The sequence below is a fragment of the Pelophylax lessonae genome (genome assembly GCF_965119305.1).
Source record: "Pelophylax lessonae genome assembly, chromosome: 2".
Lineage (NCBI taxonomy): Eukaryota > Metazoa > Chordata > Amphibia > Anura > Ranidae > Pelophylax > Pelophylax lessonae.
This window is the reverse complement of record NC_138769.1, coordinates 292,500,537-292,517,301: the sequence shown is the minus strand read 5'-3', so window position 1 is coordinate 292,517,301 and position 16,765 is coordinate 292,500,537. Positions and strand designations below refer to the sequence as shown.

The window sequence follows — 16,765 nt, the reverse complement described above, 5'->3', positions numbered from 1 at the left end:
CCTGACCTCACAAATGTGCTTCTGGAAGAATGGTCAACCATTCCTATAGACACATTCCTAAACCTTGTGGACAGTCTCCCAGAAGAGTTGAAGCTGTTATAGCTGCAAAGGGTGGGCCAATTCAATATAAGACCAGGATGCCATTAAAGTTCATGTGCTTATAAATGCAGGTGTCTCAATACTTTTGGTAATATAGTGTATTTTAACCCAAGCTGTCATACATTTTAAGCCAAATAAGTGTTTAAATTTTAAATCTCACAGAGCTAGTCTGTGCATTTCAAGTTTTTCCCATGTAGAATTGTGATATAAATGCATTATAACAGCATTTAATCAAACACTTTACTCTGAAGAATACAAATATATGTATAAATGTCTTAGATTTTAAATTGTTTTCAGCAGCTGAATACTTTCCTAGTTCTTCACAAGCTTCTTGAGTCAGACATAATGGCTCAGAATATGGTTACTTTAATTGGCTCAGACCAGTCCCATTTCACCAAAAGTCCTTGGTTTACCAAATCCATTCATTTTTAGAATTTCTCTGCATCTTTAACTTTAGTCTCTATATGGACGGCAGCATATTATTCACATTGTATACAATCTTTTCCCAGCTCTATAGTGCCCTCTTAAGAGGAGAAGCATAGACCACAACATTCCATGCAGATTTCAAGGCAGTCAGCGGATTCACAGCAGGCATCAACAATGCCACAATCAGTGCTACACGAGTCTGCACAATCAGGACATCCACCAATAGAACAGCATGAGCAGCATATCCCAGCAGAGTCAGGCGAACATGAACCACATGTTAGAAGGTCCAGAAGAATATTGCACAGGGAAAGAAACTGACAGAACAGCAGAGCCAGGGTACAGTGTACACAGCAATCTGAAAAATAGTAAAAGTGCTTAGTAAGATACCAGAATTAGTATTAAACATCTGTCTACTGAAATCCTTCTTAGATAATCTAATTTAAATTTTACTATTTCTAAATAAGCACTTTGTGTAGACTTAATATGATTATCTACCCCATGGTGACATAGTGAACCCATAAGATTGTGAGTCACTCCATCAATAAAAGATGCCCAAGATGCGCGTTGAACCATATGAATGATATCGAATGTCCTTATCTGTTCCTCTTGATTGACTCATTCAAGTTGCAATGTATTTTTTATGACAATATCTGATATGTTTTTATCCATTATAATAATAACATTTTGAATGTTTTAAAAAAAAATAAAAGATGCACAAGGCTATTGGCACAATTTTTGTCAGATGCCGGCATAGGGCCAAGTGGATGGGGGAGTCATGAGAGTAAGGGAAACTCACACTCTGCAATGGATTATGAGATACACACTGACTGGTAAAGGATCCCAATCGCTGGGGATTTGGAAAAATACTAATTTTTATTGGTATAGCGAGGAATAGCAAATTAACAACTCACTTGCCTCTAGCCATTGCCATGTGCCCAAATCCTGGGAATGAAGAGTTGGAGTACCTTCAAGTGCCGACCTCTGCTTTTCAGCACTGTGGACAGGGCATACATGCTTCTAAACATACATTTTAGTTTTTTTGTAAATATTGAATCATGAGCAAATTTAGAAACTGTTCCATGCACACTGTATTTTTTTTTTAATTACTAAGATTTTTTTATTAGTTGTAAAGGCAGTAAAATGTTTTAAGGGATATAAATAGATATAACAAAATTACTTGGAGCATACAATTTCTGACACAATTTTGAGAGGGGGGACAAGACAGGGGAGGAGTTAGAGAGGCAGGGTTTATAGGGAACAACTTGAAAAAGGCAATTCCAATTCCATTCAGCTCAACCATGAATTCAACCTGAACTAAAGCTGTTCACAGCTAACATCGGCCAGAATTCCTGACTTGTTTGCTGACATTTAGCAGCCAGTCTGGGAGCTGCCATTGGAGAGTGCAATGGGAGATGATTGTCCTGACATCCATGGCCTAATGCTTGTGGGGGTCTTTGGGGAGGGGACTTAGAATCTGGAACCCCCTTTAAAATGGATGTGTCCCCTGGCAAAGCACCCTGTCCCCATGTTAATAGGGATAAGAGCCTCATCCCCACTTTCCCAACCCCTATGGATGTGGGGGTCTGCTGGGGTGTACTTATTGGAATCTGGAGGCCCCCAGATATCTGGCTCTCCTTGTATGTAGATGAGTACGCCTTACTACTCATCAACTATAAAAGTTAGTCAGTAAATAAAAACAGACACCTATAGAAAAAATATGGTATTACAAAAAAAAAAAAAAAAAAAGTCCCACATCGTAAATCCAACAATAATCCTGTCATCCAGCGATGTAGATCCATCATCAATCATGATAAGTGGCAACCTGAACGCAAAGACCAACCCATGACAATTTTCTCTCACCAGACTCCTTTTGCAAACAACGGTTTCCAAGCACTACTGCAATGTTTAACAGCAGTACCAGGAAACCTGGCTGAGATCATTGACCAGATATCATCAAGACAACTAGATCTCTTGTAGCTTGCAAAGACATTCATAATGACTACTAAAACAGGGTCCATTCAGCATTATGTCTACTTTTGTTCATTAGTTTAAGGTATTTTTTAAATTTCACTGGGTCACTTGTACTAACATGAATGCATACAATTATTTTATTCTGTAAATAAAACAAAATGATGGTTCATAAATACAAGAAAAAAAGTAGTTGCAATGAGTAAAATTACATAGAACCAGCATACCCTCTTGTGCGCCAGGAGGGAGGAAAGGAGGCTCAGCTCCATCTTTACTTGCTTGACTGCACTGTTTTTCTAGATGTGGCTGAGAAGACTTTTTTTTCTGAGAACTGTTCTTGGGAATATTATCCCCTGAATAAGGATGACTGCTGCTTCTTTTGGGAGCTTGTGTCACAGGAGGAACTATAGCAGAAATACCTGCAAGAGAAAGCTTTTTGAGAGTTACTTCATAATAGAGTATAAGCTGATTACTATCACAACCAAGAGTAGATTTACATTCTTGCTTACTTAAGCGATTTTTGCAAACATACAATATTTTCTAGGTAACCCTTTCAGAGTACCTGCATCTACAGTATGTAAATATAAGATGATCATAAGAACCGTTATCCAATGGTTCTGATACAGATAAACTGCAGAAAAAAAAATAATTAAGCTAATTAATAAGGAACTTTAAGGGTTTGTTCACATATTAGGGTTCCGGGTCATGGCAAATACTAGTGATGGACGAACATCGGCCGGGGCAGTTTGCGAACGCCAGCCGCAAATTTTCTCAAAAGTCCGCGAACCGTGAGTTTGCGGCGGGCCCCATTGACTTTAATGGGAGGCGAACTTTAAAAACCTTTAGGTCATATTTGCAGCCACAAAAGACGTACTAGCTGTGCACAAATAGTCCCAGCACATGGACAATGTCATAACAGAAGTATTGCAATTGAAAAAGTTGCCCTAAATATTTTTGTTTTTTTACAGCAAAAAATATATATTTTTTTTTCATAAATCTGCCAGAAATGACAGCAGCCAGTAAATACATTGTCTAATACATATAGGGTCCATTCACACATCTGTAAAATGGGTCTGCATCCATTCCACAATTTGGCGGAACTTTAACAGACCCATTGATTTTCATTTCCAGTCTGAAAAATTTTGCATTCACAGGATAAAGTAGTAAGTGTCAGCCATTCCAGGTCCCAAACTTAGCCCACATGCGTTTACCTGACAGCTAAAAACATAGTATTCTGTAGCTGAAGGTACATTAGGCATTCACAGGATAAATAAGTAAGTGTCGGCCAGTATAGGCCCCAAAAATTAGCCCACATGGGTTTACCTAACAGCTAAGAACGTAGTGTATTTGATGGCTGGAGGTACAGTAGGCATTCACAGTATACAGAAGTAAGTGGCGGCCTGCTATTAGCGCAGCTTCCCTCACCTATAGGCTCCAAAAATTAGCTCACATGGTTTGAACTGACAGCAAAAAACTTAGTTTTTGATGGCTAGAGGTACAGTAGGCGTTCACACAGTATACAGAAGTAAGTGTCGGCCTGCATAGGCTACAAAAATGAGCTCACATGGGTTGAACTGACAGCAAAGAACGTATTATATGATGGCTAGAGGTACAGTAGGTGTTCACACAGTATACAGAAGTAAATGTCGGCCTGTATTGGCTGCAAAAATTAGCTCACATGGGTTTAACTGACAGCAAAGAACTTTGTTTTTGATGGCTAGAGGTACAGTAGGCATTCACAGTATACAGAAGTAAGTGGCGGCCTGTATAGGCTCCAAAAAATAGCTCACATGGGTTGAACTGACAGCAAAGAACATAGTATTTGATGGCTAGAGGTACAGTAGGCATTCACAGTACACAGAACAGTAAGTGTCGGCCTGTATAGGCTGCAAAACTTAGCTCACATAGGTTGAACTGACAGCAAAGAACTTAGTTTTTGATGGCTAGAGGTACAGTAGGCAGGGCCGCTGATAGGGGGGGACCACCAGCCCTCTTGTAGGGGGCCCGAGCACACAAGGGGGCCCACACAGAGAGGGGGATTTGTGATGGACAACAAATACAGAAATATTCCTCCAGCACCTGAATCTGATCTGTCCCTCTCCCTGGGATCAGCTTTTATCTGCTGAGAAAGAGTCAGTCATCCCTCACTAATCCCCCTCCCTGTGTGGGCCTCCTCCCAGCACTGGCTCTAATGTTATCTCTGCTCAGGAGTTTTTTTGTAACTTTGTTTCTCCCCCTCTGTCGCTCTGATCACTGAGCTCCAACTTCCCAGCCTGTATATTTTTCTCATCTCATCTTCATTTTTATTTAACATTTTTTTTTTTTTTTTTTTTTTTTTTTTAGATTTAGCAGGAATTATGTGAGTTATGTTATATTTGTGTCTGCTAATAGTGATTTTGTTGTAACTTTAGCTAAATATATATCTTTAATATTTTCTTGGGGGGGGGGCCCTGCCAGGTAGTCTGTACGGGCCCCGCGATTTCTAACAGCAGCCCTGACAGTAGGCATGCACGGTATACAGAAGTAAGTGTCGGCTGCAAAAATTAGCTCGCATGGGTTGAACTGACAGCAAAGAACATAGTATATGATGGCTAGAGGTACAGTAGGCATGCACAGTATACAGAAGTAAGTATAGGCCTGTATAGGCTCCAAAAATTAGCTCACATGGGTTGAACTGACAGCAAAGAACGTAGTATATGATGGCTAGAGGTACAGTAGGCATGCACAGTGTACAGAAGTAAGTGTCGGCCTGTATAGGTTCCAAAAAATTAGCTCACATGTTACATAGTTACATAGTTAGTGAGGTTGAAAAAAGACATCAGTATATCCAGTTCAACCTATGATGTGTGTGTGTGTTTGCTTTTAACCGTACATTGTATACCCCTGTATGTTGTGGTCTTTAAGGTGTCCATCTAATATTTTTTTGAAACTATCAATGCTCCCTGCTGATACGACTGCTTGTGGAAGAGAATTCCACATCCTTACCGCTCTTACAGTGAAGAACCCCTTACGCAATTTAAGGTTAAACCGCCTTTCTTTAAGTTTTAGTGAGTGGCCACGTGTCTTATTGTATCTCCTTTCTTTGAATAGTTTGTTCCTTATGCTCATGCTCGGGTCGCCAGTACAGTATTTGTACATTGATATCATATCCCCCCTCAATCGTCTCTTCTCCAGAGAGAATAGGTTCAGTGCTTGTAGTCTTTCCTCATAACTGATGTCCTCCATTCCCCTAATTATTTTTGTTGCCCTTCTCTGGACTTTCTCCAGTTCCAGCACATTCTTCCTGAGGACCGGTGCCCAGAACTGGACAGTAGGGCTGCGCATCTTCACTTACCTCATGATTCGATGCGATTACGATTATTAGGGTCGTGATTCGATACGATTCGATTCCGCGATGCATCGCGATGCATCACGATTACCATGGGGACCCTTTTCTAAAGGGGGATCTATGGGGACCCTGCTCTAAAGGGGGATCTATGGGGACCCTTCTCTAAAGGGGGATCTATGGGGACCCTTCTGTAAAGGGGGATCTATGGGGACCCTTCTCTAAAGGGGGATCTATGGGGACCCTGCTCTAAAGGAGGATCTATGGGGAGCCTGGGCCTGCCCTAAAGGGGATCCAGGGGAACTGAGCTCTAAAGGGGGATCTATGGGGACCCTGCTCTAAAGGGGGATCTATGGAATAGATCCCCTTTAGTGCAGGCAGGTCTCCCGTAGATCCCCCTTTAGTGCAGGCAAGGGCAGGTCTCCTGTAGATCCCCCTTTAGTGCAGGGAAGGGCAGGTCTCCCGTAGATCCCCCTTTAGTGCAGGGAAGGGCAGGTCCCCCATAGACCCTTCTCTAAAGGGGGATCTATGGGGACCCTGCTCTAAAGGAGGATCTATGGGGAGCCTGGGCCTGCCCTAAAGGGGATCCAGGGGAACTGAGCTCTAAAGGGGGATCTATGGGGACCCTGCTCTAAAGGGGGATCTATGGAATAGATCCCCTTTAGTGCAGGCAGGTCTCCCGTAGATCCCCCTTTAGTGCAGGCAAGGGCAGGTCTCCTGTAGATCCCCCTTTAGTGCAGGGAAGGGCAGGTCTCCCGTAGATCCCCCTTTAGTGCAGGGAAGGGCAGGTCCCCCATAGATCCCCTTTAGTGCAGGCCAGGGCAGGTCCCCCATAGATCCCCATTTAGTGCAGGCCCCCCCTTTAGCGCAGGCAGGTCCCCCCATAGATCCCATTCCCCTTTAGAGCAGGCCAGGGTCCCCTACCAATAAAGCCCCCTTGGAGCAGGCCAGGGTCCCCCTTCCACAGACCCCCCCTTAGAGCAGGCCTGGCCTGCTCTAAGGGGATCTATATGGGGACCCTGGTGGTCTTGGCCTGCTCTAGGGGGATCGATGTGGGGAGGACCCCTGGCTTGGTGACTGGTCCCAACCCATAGACCCCCACCTCCCTTAGAGCAGGCCAGGGTCCCGACTCCCAAACGACCCCCTCCATTATAGATCCCCCTTAGAAGAACACTGCAGCAGACCAGGGCCCAGCCCAGTCCCCCCCAGGGTTGATCCCCCACTCCCCCCAGGCCCCCTCCTCCATAAAGAACCCTTAAAACAGGCTAGGCCCAGGGCCAGAGCAGGTCCCATCCCTTCCTGAGGTGGCCTACTGGCTACTGCCCCCCCCCCTCCCCCAAAGTTAAAACTTTAAAAACTTCTTCTGTTACTGTACCTTGCGTAAGTTGTGTCTCCCCTCAGTCTCTGGTCCACTGGTCAGTCCGACTCCGGCCTCTCTCTCTCTCCACTGGTCCAGCAGTGGGGCCCCCCAGCTGCCTGCAACAACACGATTCTTCCAGTGACCACCGGAGTCTCACCGCCGCACCAATTCCACAGTCCATCCCCCAGCCAGCAGAGAGATAATCTCACTGGCCAGCAGGATTCGGGAGGCTGAGCGGGACTGTCTGCAGGGGGGAGCGGCGGGCGGCGACTCCGGCCGGCGAGGCAGTGTCAGTGAGCACATGATCATCTCTGGGTGTAAAAAAAAAATCAATGATGGCAGGGCAGCGTGGCGGACCCGGCAAGAACCACTCACGGACAGCGGTGTCCGCGAGCGGACACCTTGCCGACCCCTGATCCTGAGGCCAGAGAGAGCACCGATAGCTCCGCTCTCCTCTACCGCGCCGCAAGCAGAAGCTCCGTGTTCCACAAGCCCGGCCAGCGGCCCAGCGCCGCCATGTCACTTCTGTCCCCGCCCCCGGAACTGACGTCATTAGTAATCGATTTTTCAATCACCCCGAATCAATGCAGAATCGCGAAGGGTCGCATCGCGATGCATCGATTCGGCGATTATATTCAGCAGCCCTACTGGACAGCATACTCCAGATGTGGCCGGACCAGAGTCTTGTAGAGCGGGAGAATAATCTCTTTATTTCTGGAGTGAATCCCCTTTTTTATACATCCCAGTATTCTGTTGGCTTTGCTTGCGGCGGCTTGGCATTGCATGCCACTGCCAAGCCTGTTGTCTACCAGTACCCCCAAGTCCGTTTCCATCCTATCTCGGCCCCTTTTTAAATATTGGTACCACTTTGGCTTTTTTCCAATCAGCTGGCACCATACCCGTCTGTAAACTATCCTTAAAGATCAAGAATAATGGTCTGGCAATCACCTGGCTGAGCTCATTAAGAACCCTCGGGTGCAAGCCATCCGGTCCCGGGGATTTATTTATGTTAAGTTTCTCTAGTTTAGTTCTAAGTCTATCCTCTGTTAGCCATGGCGGCACTTCCTGAGGTGTATTATTTAGTTCGGCCTTACAAGCAAGGTTCGTGTAGCCCCCCGATTCCTTTGTGAAGACTGAAGAAAATAAATTATTTAACACTTCCGCCTTTTCTCTGTCCTCAGTGGCCATTTTTCCTTTATCATCTTTTATGGGGCCAATGTGCTCTGGCCTCGCTTTCCTACTGTTTATATACTTAAAGAACTTCTTGGGGTTCTTTTTACTCTCCTCTGCTATATGTCTCTCGTGTTCTATTTTAGCCGCCCTGATTTCGTCTTTACATTTCTTATTACACTCTTTGTAGTGCTTAAATGCTGCCAATGACCTCTCAGTCTTGTATTTTTTGAAGGCCTTTTCTTTAGCTCTAATATACATGTTTATGTACATGGGTTTAACTGACAGCAAAGAACGTACTATTTGATGGCTAGAAGTACAGTAGGCATTCACAGTACATAGAACAGTAAGTGACGGCCTGTATAGGCCCCAAAAATTAGCCATTCAATGGACATGAAATGCCTTTTATGCCGCTGTATTTAGACAAGGAACAGGAATTGTTGTGGGTGGATGGCGGTCTGGCAGATATTTGTGGCCTGTGATGAGGAATTTCAATGAAACATGATCTACTGGTGGTCACATGTGTTGAATTCATCAGAGATCCATGCCTCATTTATTTTTATAAATGTGAGGTAGTCTACACTGTCATGAGCTAGGCGAGTGCGCTTATCGGTCACGATCCTCCCTGCTGTGCTGAACGTCCTTTCGGACAGGACACTGGATGGGGGGCAAGCCAACAGTTCCATTGCAAATTGTGCAAGCTCTAGCCAGAGGTCAAGCCTGCCCACCCAGCAGTCCAGGGGTTCATTACTCCTCAGAGCATCCACATCGGCCGTTAACCTGATGTAGTCGGACACCTGTCGGACACCTTTTTTATGCTCCAACATTTGAGCCACAGAAGCCTGCCTTTTTCCAGAACAACGTGACGACGGCATCAGGGAAGGTGGAGTGTTGGACAACTGTGAGGAGACAGGAGAAGGAGAAGAGGCTGGACGTTGAGAGCATGGAGTGTGGCTTTGTGGGTTGTGACGGTGTTGCTCCCACTGGGCTTGGTGTTGGGATTTCAGGTGCCTTCTTAAGGCGGTTGTCTCTAGGTGAGTGTTGGGCTTACCACTACTTATGCGTTGACTGCAAAGGCCGCAGATGGCAACACTGGTGTCAGCAAGGGACACATTAAAAAAAGCCCACACTGTGGAGCCATATGCCAGCGTCCTGGGAGCGCCAGATGTGACTGTACATGGTTGATGGCTCGCTCCTGATACATTTGCAGTCTGCTTTGTACCTCTTGTGCAATGCAAGTTCTGCCTGCCTCTCCTCCCTATCTGCTGGTCCGTCAGTCCGCCAGTTCTACAAATAATTGGCCAGTAACTGTTGTCACCATGTGTAGCACTGTTTACACAGCAAGAGGCCACATTTTTGCAGGACTAAAATACACTCTTAGAAAATTATACTGTTAAATAACACCCCACTTCAATATGTGGTATTGGGGGAGGGGGGGGGGGCATTGGTGTATCACACCAGTTCCAAAAATTGGCCAGTGAGTTTGGGGCTGTGTGTACCAGACTTCACTCAGCAAAGAGGCAATATTGTTGCATGACACAAATACACTTGAAAAAGTTTACTCAGATAACACCCCACTTCAATATGTGGTATTGGGGGGGGGGGGGGGCATTGGTGTATCACACCAGTTCCAAAAATTGGCCAGTGAGTTTGGCGCAGTGTGTACCAGACTTCACTCAGCAAACGAGGCAATATTGTTGCATGACACAAATACACTTGTTAAAGTTTATTCAGATAACACCCCACTTCAATATGTGGTATTGGGGGGCATTGGTGTATCACACCAGTTAAAAAAATTGGCCAGTGAGTTTGGCGCTGTGTGTACCAGACTTCACTCAGCAAATGAGGCAATATTGTTGCATGACACAAATACACTTGTAAAAGTTTACTCAGATAACACCACACTTCAATATGTGGTATTGGGGGGACACAGGTTTATTGCACCAGTTCTACAAATAATTGGCCAGTAACTGTTGTCACTGTGTGTAGCACTGTTTACACAGCAAGAGGCCACATTTTTGCAGGACTAAAATACACTCTTAGAAAATTATACTGTTAAATAACACCCCACTTCAATATGTGGTATTGGGGGGGGGGGGGGCATTGGTGTATCACACCAGTTCCAAAAATTGGCCAGTGAGTTTGGTGCTGTGTGTACCTGACGTCACTCAGCAAACGAGGCAATATTGTTGCATGACACAAATACACTTGTAAAAGTTTACTCATATAACACCCCACTTCAATATGTGGTATTGGGGGGACACAGGTTTATTACACCAGTTCTACAAATAATTGGCCAGTAACTGTTGTTACTGTGTGCAGCACTGTTTACACAGCAAGTGGCCACATTTTTGCAGGACTAAAATACACTCTTAGAAAATTATACTGTTAAATAACACCCCACTTCAATATGTGGTATTGGGGGGGCATTGGTGTATCACACCAGTTCCAAAAATTGGCCAGTGAGTTTGGCGCTGTGTGTACCAGACTTCACTCAGCAAACGAGGCAATATTGTTGCATGACACAAATACACTTGAAAACGTTTACTCAGATAACACCCCACTTCAATATGTGGTATTGGGGGGGCATTGGTGTATCACACCAGTTCCAAAAACTGGCCAGTGAGTTCAGCGCTGTGTGTACCAGACTTCACTCAGCAAACGAGGCAATATTGTTGCATGACACAAAAAAACTTGTAAAAGTTTACTCAGATAACACCCCACTTCAAAATGCGGTATTGGGGGGACACAGGTTTATTACACCAGTTCTACAAATAATTGGCCAGTAACTGTTGTCACTGTGTGTAGCACTGTTTACACAGCAAGAGGCCACATTTTTGCAGGACTAAAATACACTCTTAGAAAATTATACTGTTACATAACACCCCATTTCAATATGTGGTATTGGGGGGGGGGGGCATTGGTGTATCACACCAGTTCCAAAAATTGGCCAGTGAGTTTGGCACTGTGTGTATCAGACTTCACTCAGCAAACGAGGCAATATTGTTGCATGACACAAATACACTTGAAAAAATGTACTCAGATAACACCCCACTTCAATATGTGGTATTGGGGGGGCATTGGTGTATCACACCAGTTCCAAAAATTGGCCAGTGAGTTTGGCGCAGTGTGTACCAGACTTCACTCAGCAAACGAGGCAATATTGTTGCATGACACAAATACACTTGTAAACGTTTACTCAGATATCATCCCACTTAAATATGTTGTATTGGAGGAACACAGGTTTATAACACCAGTTCTACAAATAATTGGCCAGTAACTGTTGTCACTGTGTGTAGCACTGTTTACACAGCAAGAGGCCACATTTTTGCAGGACTAAAATACACTCTTAGAAAATTATACTGTTAAATAACACCCCACTTCAATATGTGGTATTGGGGGGGGGGGGGCATTGGTGTATCACACCAGTTCCAATAATTGGCCAGTGAGTTTGGCACTGTGTGTACCAGGCTTCACTCAGCAAACGAGGCAATATTGTTGCATGACACAAATACACTTGAAAAAGTTTACTCAGATAACACCCCACTTCAATATGTGGTATTGGGGAAGCATTGGTGTATGGCACCAGTTCCAAAAATTGGCCAGTGAGTTTGGCGCTGTGTGTACCAGACTTCACTCAGCAAACGAAGCAATATTGTTGCATGACACAAATACACTTGAAAAAGTTTACTCAGATAACACTCCACTTCAATATGTGGTATTGGGGGGCAATTGGTCTATCACACTAGTTATAATACATTACAAGTGCTTTTGTCACTGTGTGTAGTGTTGCTGCAGAAACGCTCAATCTCACCACCACACCTGTCACAATGCTGCACAGTGCACAATAATACTACTAATCCACTACAATATTCTTTCTACAAAGTATATTATACTATGGATTACCCCCCTCCCCACCCCCCCCCCCTTTTTAGTGCACTGCACAGCAATACCAAAAAATTTGCAGCCCTTGCAGAGCGATTTGTGTCAATGCTGACGGCGATCTCTAACTGCCCCTACAGCAACCACTGGATACCTGCCCCTATACTAAAGAGACTGTAATAGACCCTATAATGACATTGCAGCACTTTAAATGACTTTTGTGGACATTAACAGAGCGATTTGTGTCACTGCAGATGACGATCTCTAACTGCCCCTACAGCAACCACTGGATACCTCTCCCTAAACTCAAAAGATACTAGTAGACCTATACTGAAATACCAGCCCTGAAAAGGACTTTTGTGGATCTTCACAGCGCTATATGTGTCTAGCAAACTCTCCCTGATGAGCACAGCAGACCTCTCCCTACACTGGCAAAAAGCGGAATGTGAAATGGCCGCCAGGTAAGGTCTATTTATAGGGTAGGGGGACTGTCCATGTGCTGGAATGTTTCAATTGGCTGTCCCGTTCCACCTGACGGCTGTGTCATGGGTCAAAGTTCTCCCCAATGTAAACGAATATGGCCGCCGCAAACGACGCCATGTGTTGGCAAATTTGGCGGGTAGCGAACAAGCAAAATTCGCCGCGAACCGACCGCCGGGCAAACCGCAAGGCCATCTCTACGCAGGACACCCAAGCAGTTCCTACTACTTCCAATGGCCCCCTAAACACGGTGCAATTTTGCCGAAATGAATCGCGATAAAATCGCAAAAATCAAGATTGTGGGACGCCTGTCACCCAAAAGAAGTACAAGAACTTTTTTTGGGCCACAGTCATCCCGCAATTCTGTTTGCGTGATTTTACCGTGATTCGTCAGGCGTGGCAAAATCACGCCGCGTTTGGTGTGCCATTGGAAGTGATAAGAATCGCACAGGTGTCCCGCGATTTGCCATGGTTTGGGATTACAGGCAGAATCGTTGCGATTCTGCCCGCGATCTGGGACGCCAATATGTGAACGGAGCGGTTGTGATCTGCAGCAGATGTCAATGTTATTGTAATGACACCCCAAATGTAGGATGCAAATGCAGTGCATTTGCCTGTAGCAGATCGCGTGGTACAGTGGCTGAGCATTTTAAAGTAGTGCATGCACCTGCATCGCATGTGATGTGAATCCCACAAGAACACACAGCAAATTCCTGATTGATTCATGGTTTGAAACTGCCCTAAATCAAGGGAAACAATGTGTATAGTAATATGTAGGGGGCTCAACTTGTAATTAACTGGATTTAAATTTATAAAGTGTCCCACATGGGTATTAATTGATACCAACACATTTAGGTCTTTGCAAAATGTGTGCACCCTAGGCAAATAACATATATACTGATTTTCTATTTTCCTGGGTAAAAAGTTTTATCTCACCCAGCTGGGTCTTTTTGTGGAACTGCTGGGTTCCAATGACATTTGGGGTCCTGTGCTGAGCACAGAAGCAGAATTGAATAACTGTTGGGCTTACACCAAAATAGAATATATTATAATTACAGATTACTGTAATTGTGAACCTTTGCTGGCTGAAAGCAAACAAATAAATAAATAAATAAATATATACAGTATATATGTTACATATAACAAATAAATATATAATAAAATAAATCATAAAAAAATAACCTTTCAGTTATTTAAAGTGCATGTCAAGCCAAAAAAAACCCTGAAAAGCCTGTTTTAGTAGATAGGAAGTAAAGAAAAATCTGCAAAAGGAACACAGGCAGAAATAAAAATCTGATATTGGCTTTAGACATACCCTACTCTACTAAAAAGAATGGAAAACTGAATCAAATGCTTGCCTTAATTTTCCTTTCCTGGCACCAATGTAGTTGGAACCCCAGCCTACTTCCGCCCACAGGGCTAGTGCCTAGACATAAAGAGTTGACGGACACTTTACAACCCATTCCCTGTACATTAATAGGAACAAACTGGGTAGGTTTAATATGCTGCTGTGGATTTGCACCAAGAAAGGAAAATTACAGTAAGTATTTGATACAATTTTCTGTTCTTCTGGTGCCAGCATGGCAGCATACATGTGGTAGGCCAATAACTAGCTACCAGGGGGATGCTTAACCACTTAAGCCCTGGAAGATTTTACCCCTTCCTGACCAGGGCCTATTTTGCGATTCGGCACTGCGTGACTTTAACGGACAATTGCGCATTAGTGGGACGCTGTACCTAAACAAATTTGACGTCCCTTTTTTCCCACAAACAGAGCTTTCTTTTGGTGGTATTTGATCATCTGTGCGATTTTTTGATCATGCGCTATAAACAAAAAAAGAGCGTCAATTTTGCAAAAATAACAATATTTTTCACATTTTTTTATATAAAATTCCAAAAAAAAATTTAAAAATCTAAATTTTTTAACATTTTAGGTCAATTTGTTTTATGCTACCTATGTTTGGTAAAAAAAATCACAAAAAGCGTATCTTGATTGGTTTGCGCAAAAGTTATTGCGTTTACTAACTAAGGGAAATATTTTTGTTGTTTTTTTTAACGAGTAATGGCGGCGATCTGCGATTTTTTTGTGGTACTGCGACATTGCGGCAGACAGATCGGACCCTTGTCTGACATTTTTGACACTTTTGGGGTTACCAGTGACATTTCTGCAGTAATCAGTGCTATACATATGCACTGTTACTGTAAAAATGACAATGACAGTGAAGGAGTTAACTTTATTGGAGAGGGAGGGGTTAAGTGTGTCCCTAGGGGCGTGTTTCTAACTGTTATTGGCTGTGGCTACTAGTGTAAGAACAGAGATCAACGGTCCTACATAGTAGAACCGTGTGATCTCCATTCTTACACAGGGAAGAATGAAAGGCGGCTTTGTTTACATTAGCCGCCTGCCTTTCTTCCGGTGTAACGGACGATCGCGAGAGCCTGGCGGACATCGGGTCCGCCGGGCACACGCGCGGGGGGGTCCGTAGAGCCTCACAGGCTAGCGACGTAGTCCTACGTCGCTTTGCCTGTGAGGGGCTGACCGCCGCAGTAAATAGTCGTGCGGCGGTCGGCAAGCGGTTAAGCAAATCCTATCTTATAAGTGAGTAAGCTACCGCCTTCCTGGCAATGTCAGCTGAAGTGAGGACTACTGAGCACATCAGCAGTGCTGAAGGAATGTGCCATTAAAGGATCTATTTGGCTGTCCTGCCTATAATGTTGGTTGACATCTCTGCATAAGATGTCCACGATGTTCATATGCTGCTAGTCAATTGTGCAGCAATTATGTCCAGTGGCTGCAGCCCAGCTGTATAGTGAGGTGATTGTACACTAGCACATTCTACCTTTGTTGGTTTCTCAGGAAGTTTCTAAGCTGTTCTGGCTACTTAAATGACTGTTGTTTGCAAGTGTGCTATCTTCAAACTGGATGTATTGAGGGAGTACTTAACCTAAAGCCAGGTACACCCTATAGTTTTTTTTGTGTAACCCTGCAGTTTACACAATAAAAACTGTGAGCTCATGCGAGGTTAGTCCAGCGATCTCCCCCCATTGAGCTGTTGTATTCTGGCAGAGGGACAGCCCCTCTGCCAGAACCCTCTGATCACTGATCAGTGCTCTCTGCTGTTAGTCGGATGCTGGTTTTCCAGCATGCACGTCTGACAAAAGTCAACCAGCCAACAGACTGACATACATATGGGCAGAATGTCTGCTGTTATTTTTTTTTTTTTGAACCGGCAAATGTCTCCCAACATTCTGCCTGTGTGTACGGGACTTAAGGCTGGTCAAAGCAATCACACTGTGGGATAGGCAAACAAATACCCACACACATTGAATGCACCACCAATAGCGAAGCTGTGAACTGCCTGCAGCTCACTGTGTCTGCTCAAGAGTTCTAATACCAGAAGTTGGCTTCAAATAAGGCCAAATTGCCAACAATTGCGCACCATTGGAAATACCCTCCGCATCTGCACCAACATCCAAATCCCCAGGGAAAACCCCTCAAAAGGGGCACACCGCAAAAGCCCACCCTGAAAACCAGGGCACCACGGACAGAACCCAATCGCCCCTGTTGCAAGTGCATAGCTACATTCCCCTCAAGCCCAGGGTAGGACATAGAGAAAGTGAGGTTATAAGCCTAGGAGGCAGCTTTGCAGATCTGAGAAACAGTTGTCTGCAGCCGAAGCACAGAAAGCATACATAAATTTAGTAAATTGCATAAATTTGCACTTTGTCAGGAAGGGATGGAACCTAAACCTCAGACTTTGAGGTTGGATGAAGGTCTACTGAATCAATTCGACATGGTGAAAGTAGAAACTGGAGCAACAGTACGGGGACTATGTTGAAGAACAAGAGGAAAGTAGATGCTGAGAGATAGGCTCTCCATCCCGACCACATCCAACCAATAGAAGGAAATTTTATTTGGGTGAACTGGAGGGAGACCGAAGAACTGCATAAGGATGCCCTGTTCGGAGGGACATATAGAAACTACCCAAAGCAAAACACAGAACTGGATCTCAACATCCTTGTCTTATGCAAAACATGTGAAGGGTTACATAGTT

The 16,765-nt window shown here is 44.4% G+C and overlaps 1 protein-coding gene across 1 annotated transcript in view; it reads right to left on the bottom strand.

Annotated features, from left to right (window-relative positions):
* Positions 1–529: 529 nt before the first annotated feature.
* Positions 530–16,765, bottom strand: part of MDFI (MyoD family inhibitor) — a gene marked incomplete at its 5' end in the record, with an annotated part of 34,423 nt that continues 18,187 nt past the window's right edge. Inside the window, 2 exons of the mRNA XM_082247628.1 lie at positions 530–880; positions 2,721–2,912. Of these exons, the coding sequence (XP_082103754.1) occupies positions 624–880; positions 2,721–2,912 (449 nt within the window). The 3' untranslated portion in view covers positions 530–623. The remainder of the gene's footprint in view (positions 881–2,720; positions 2,913–16,765) is intronic.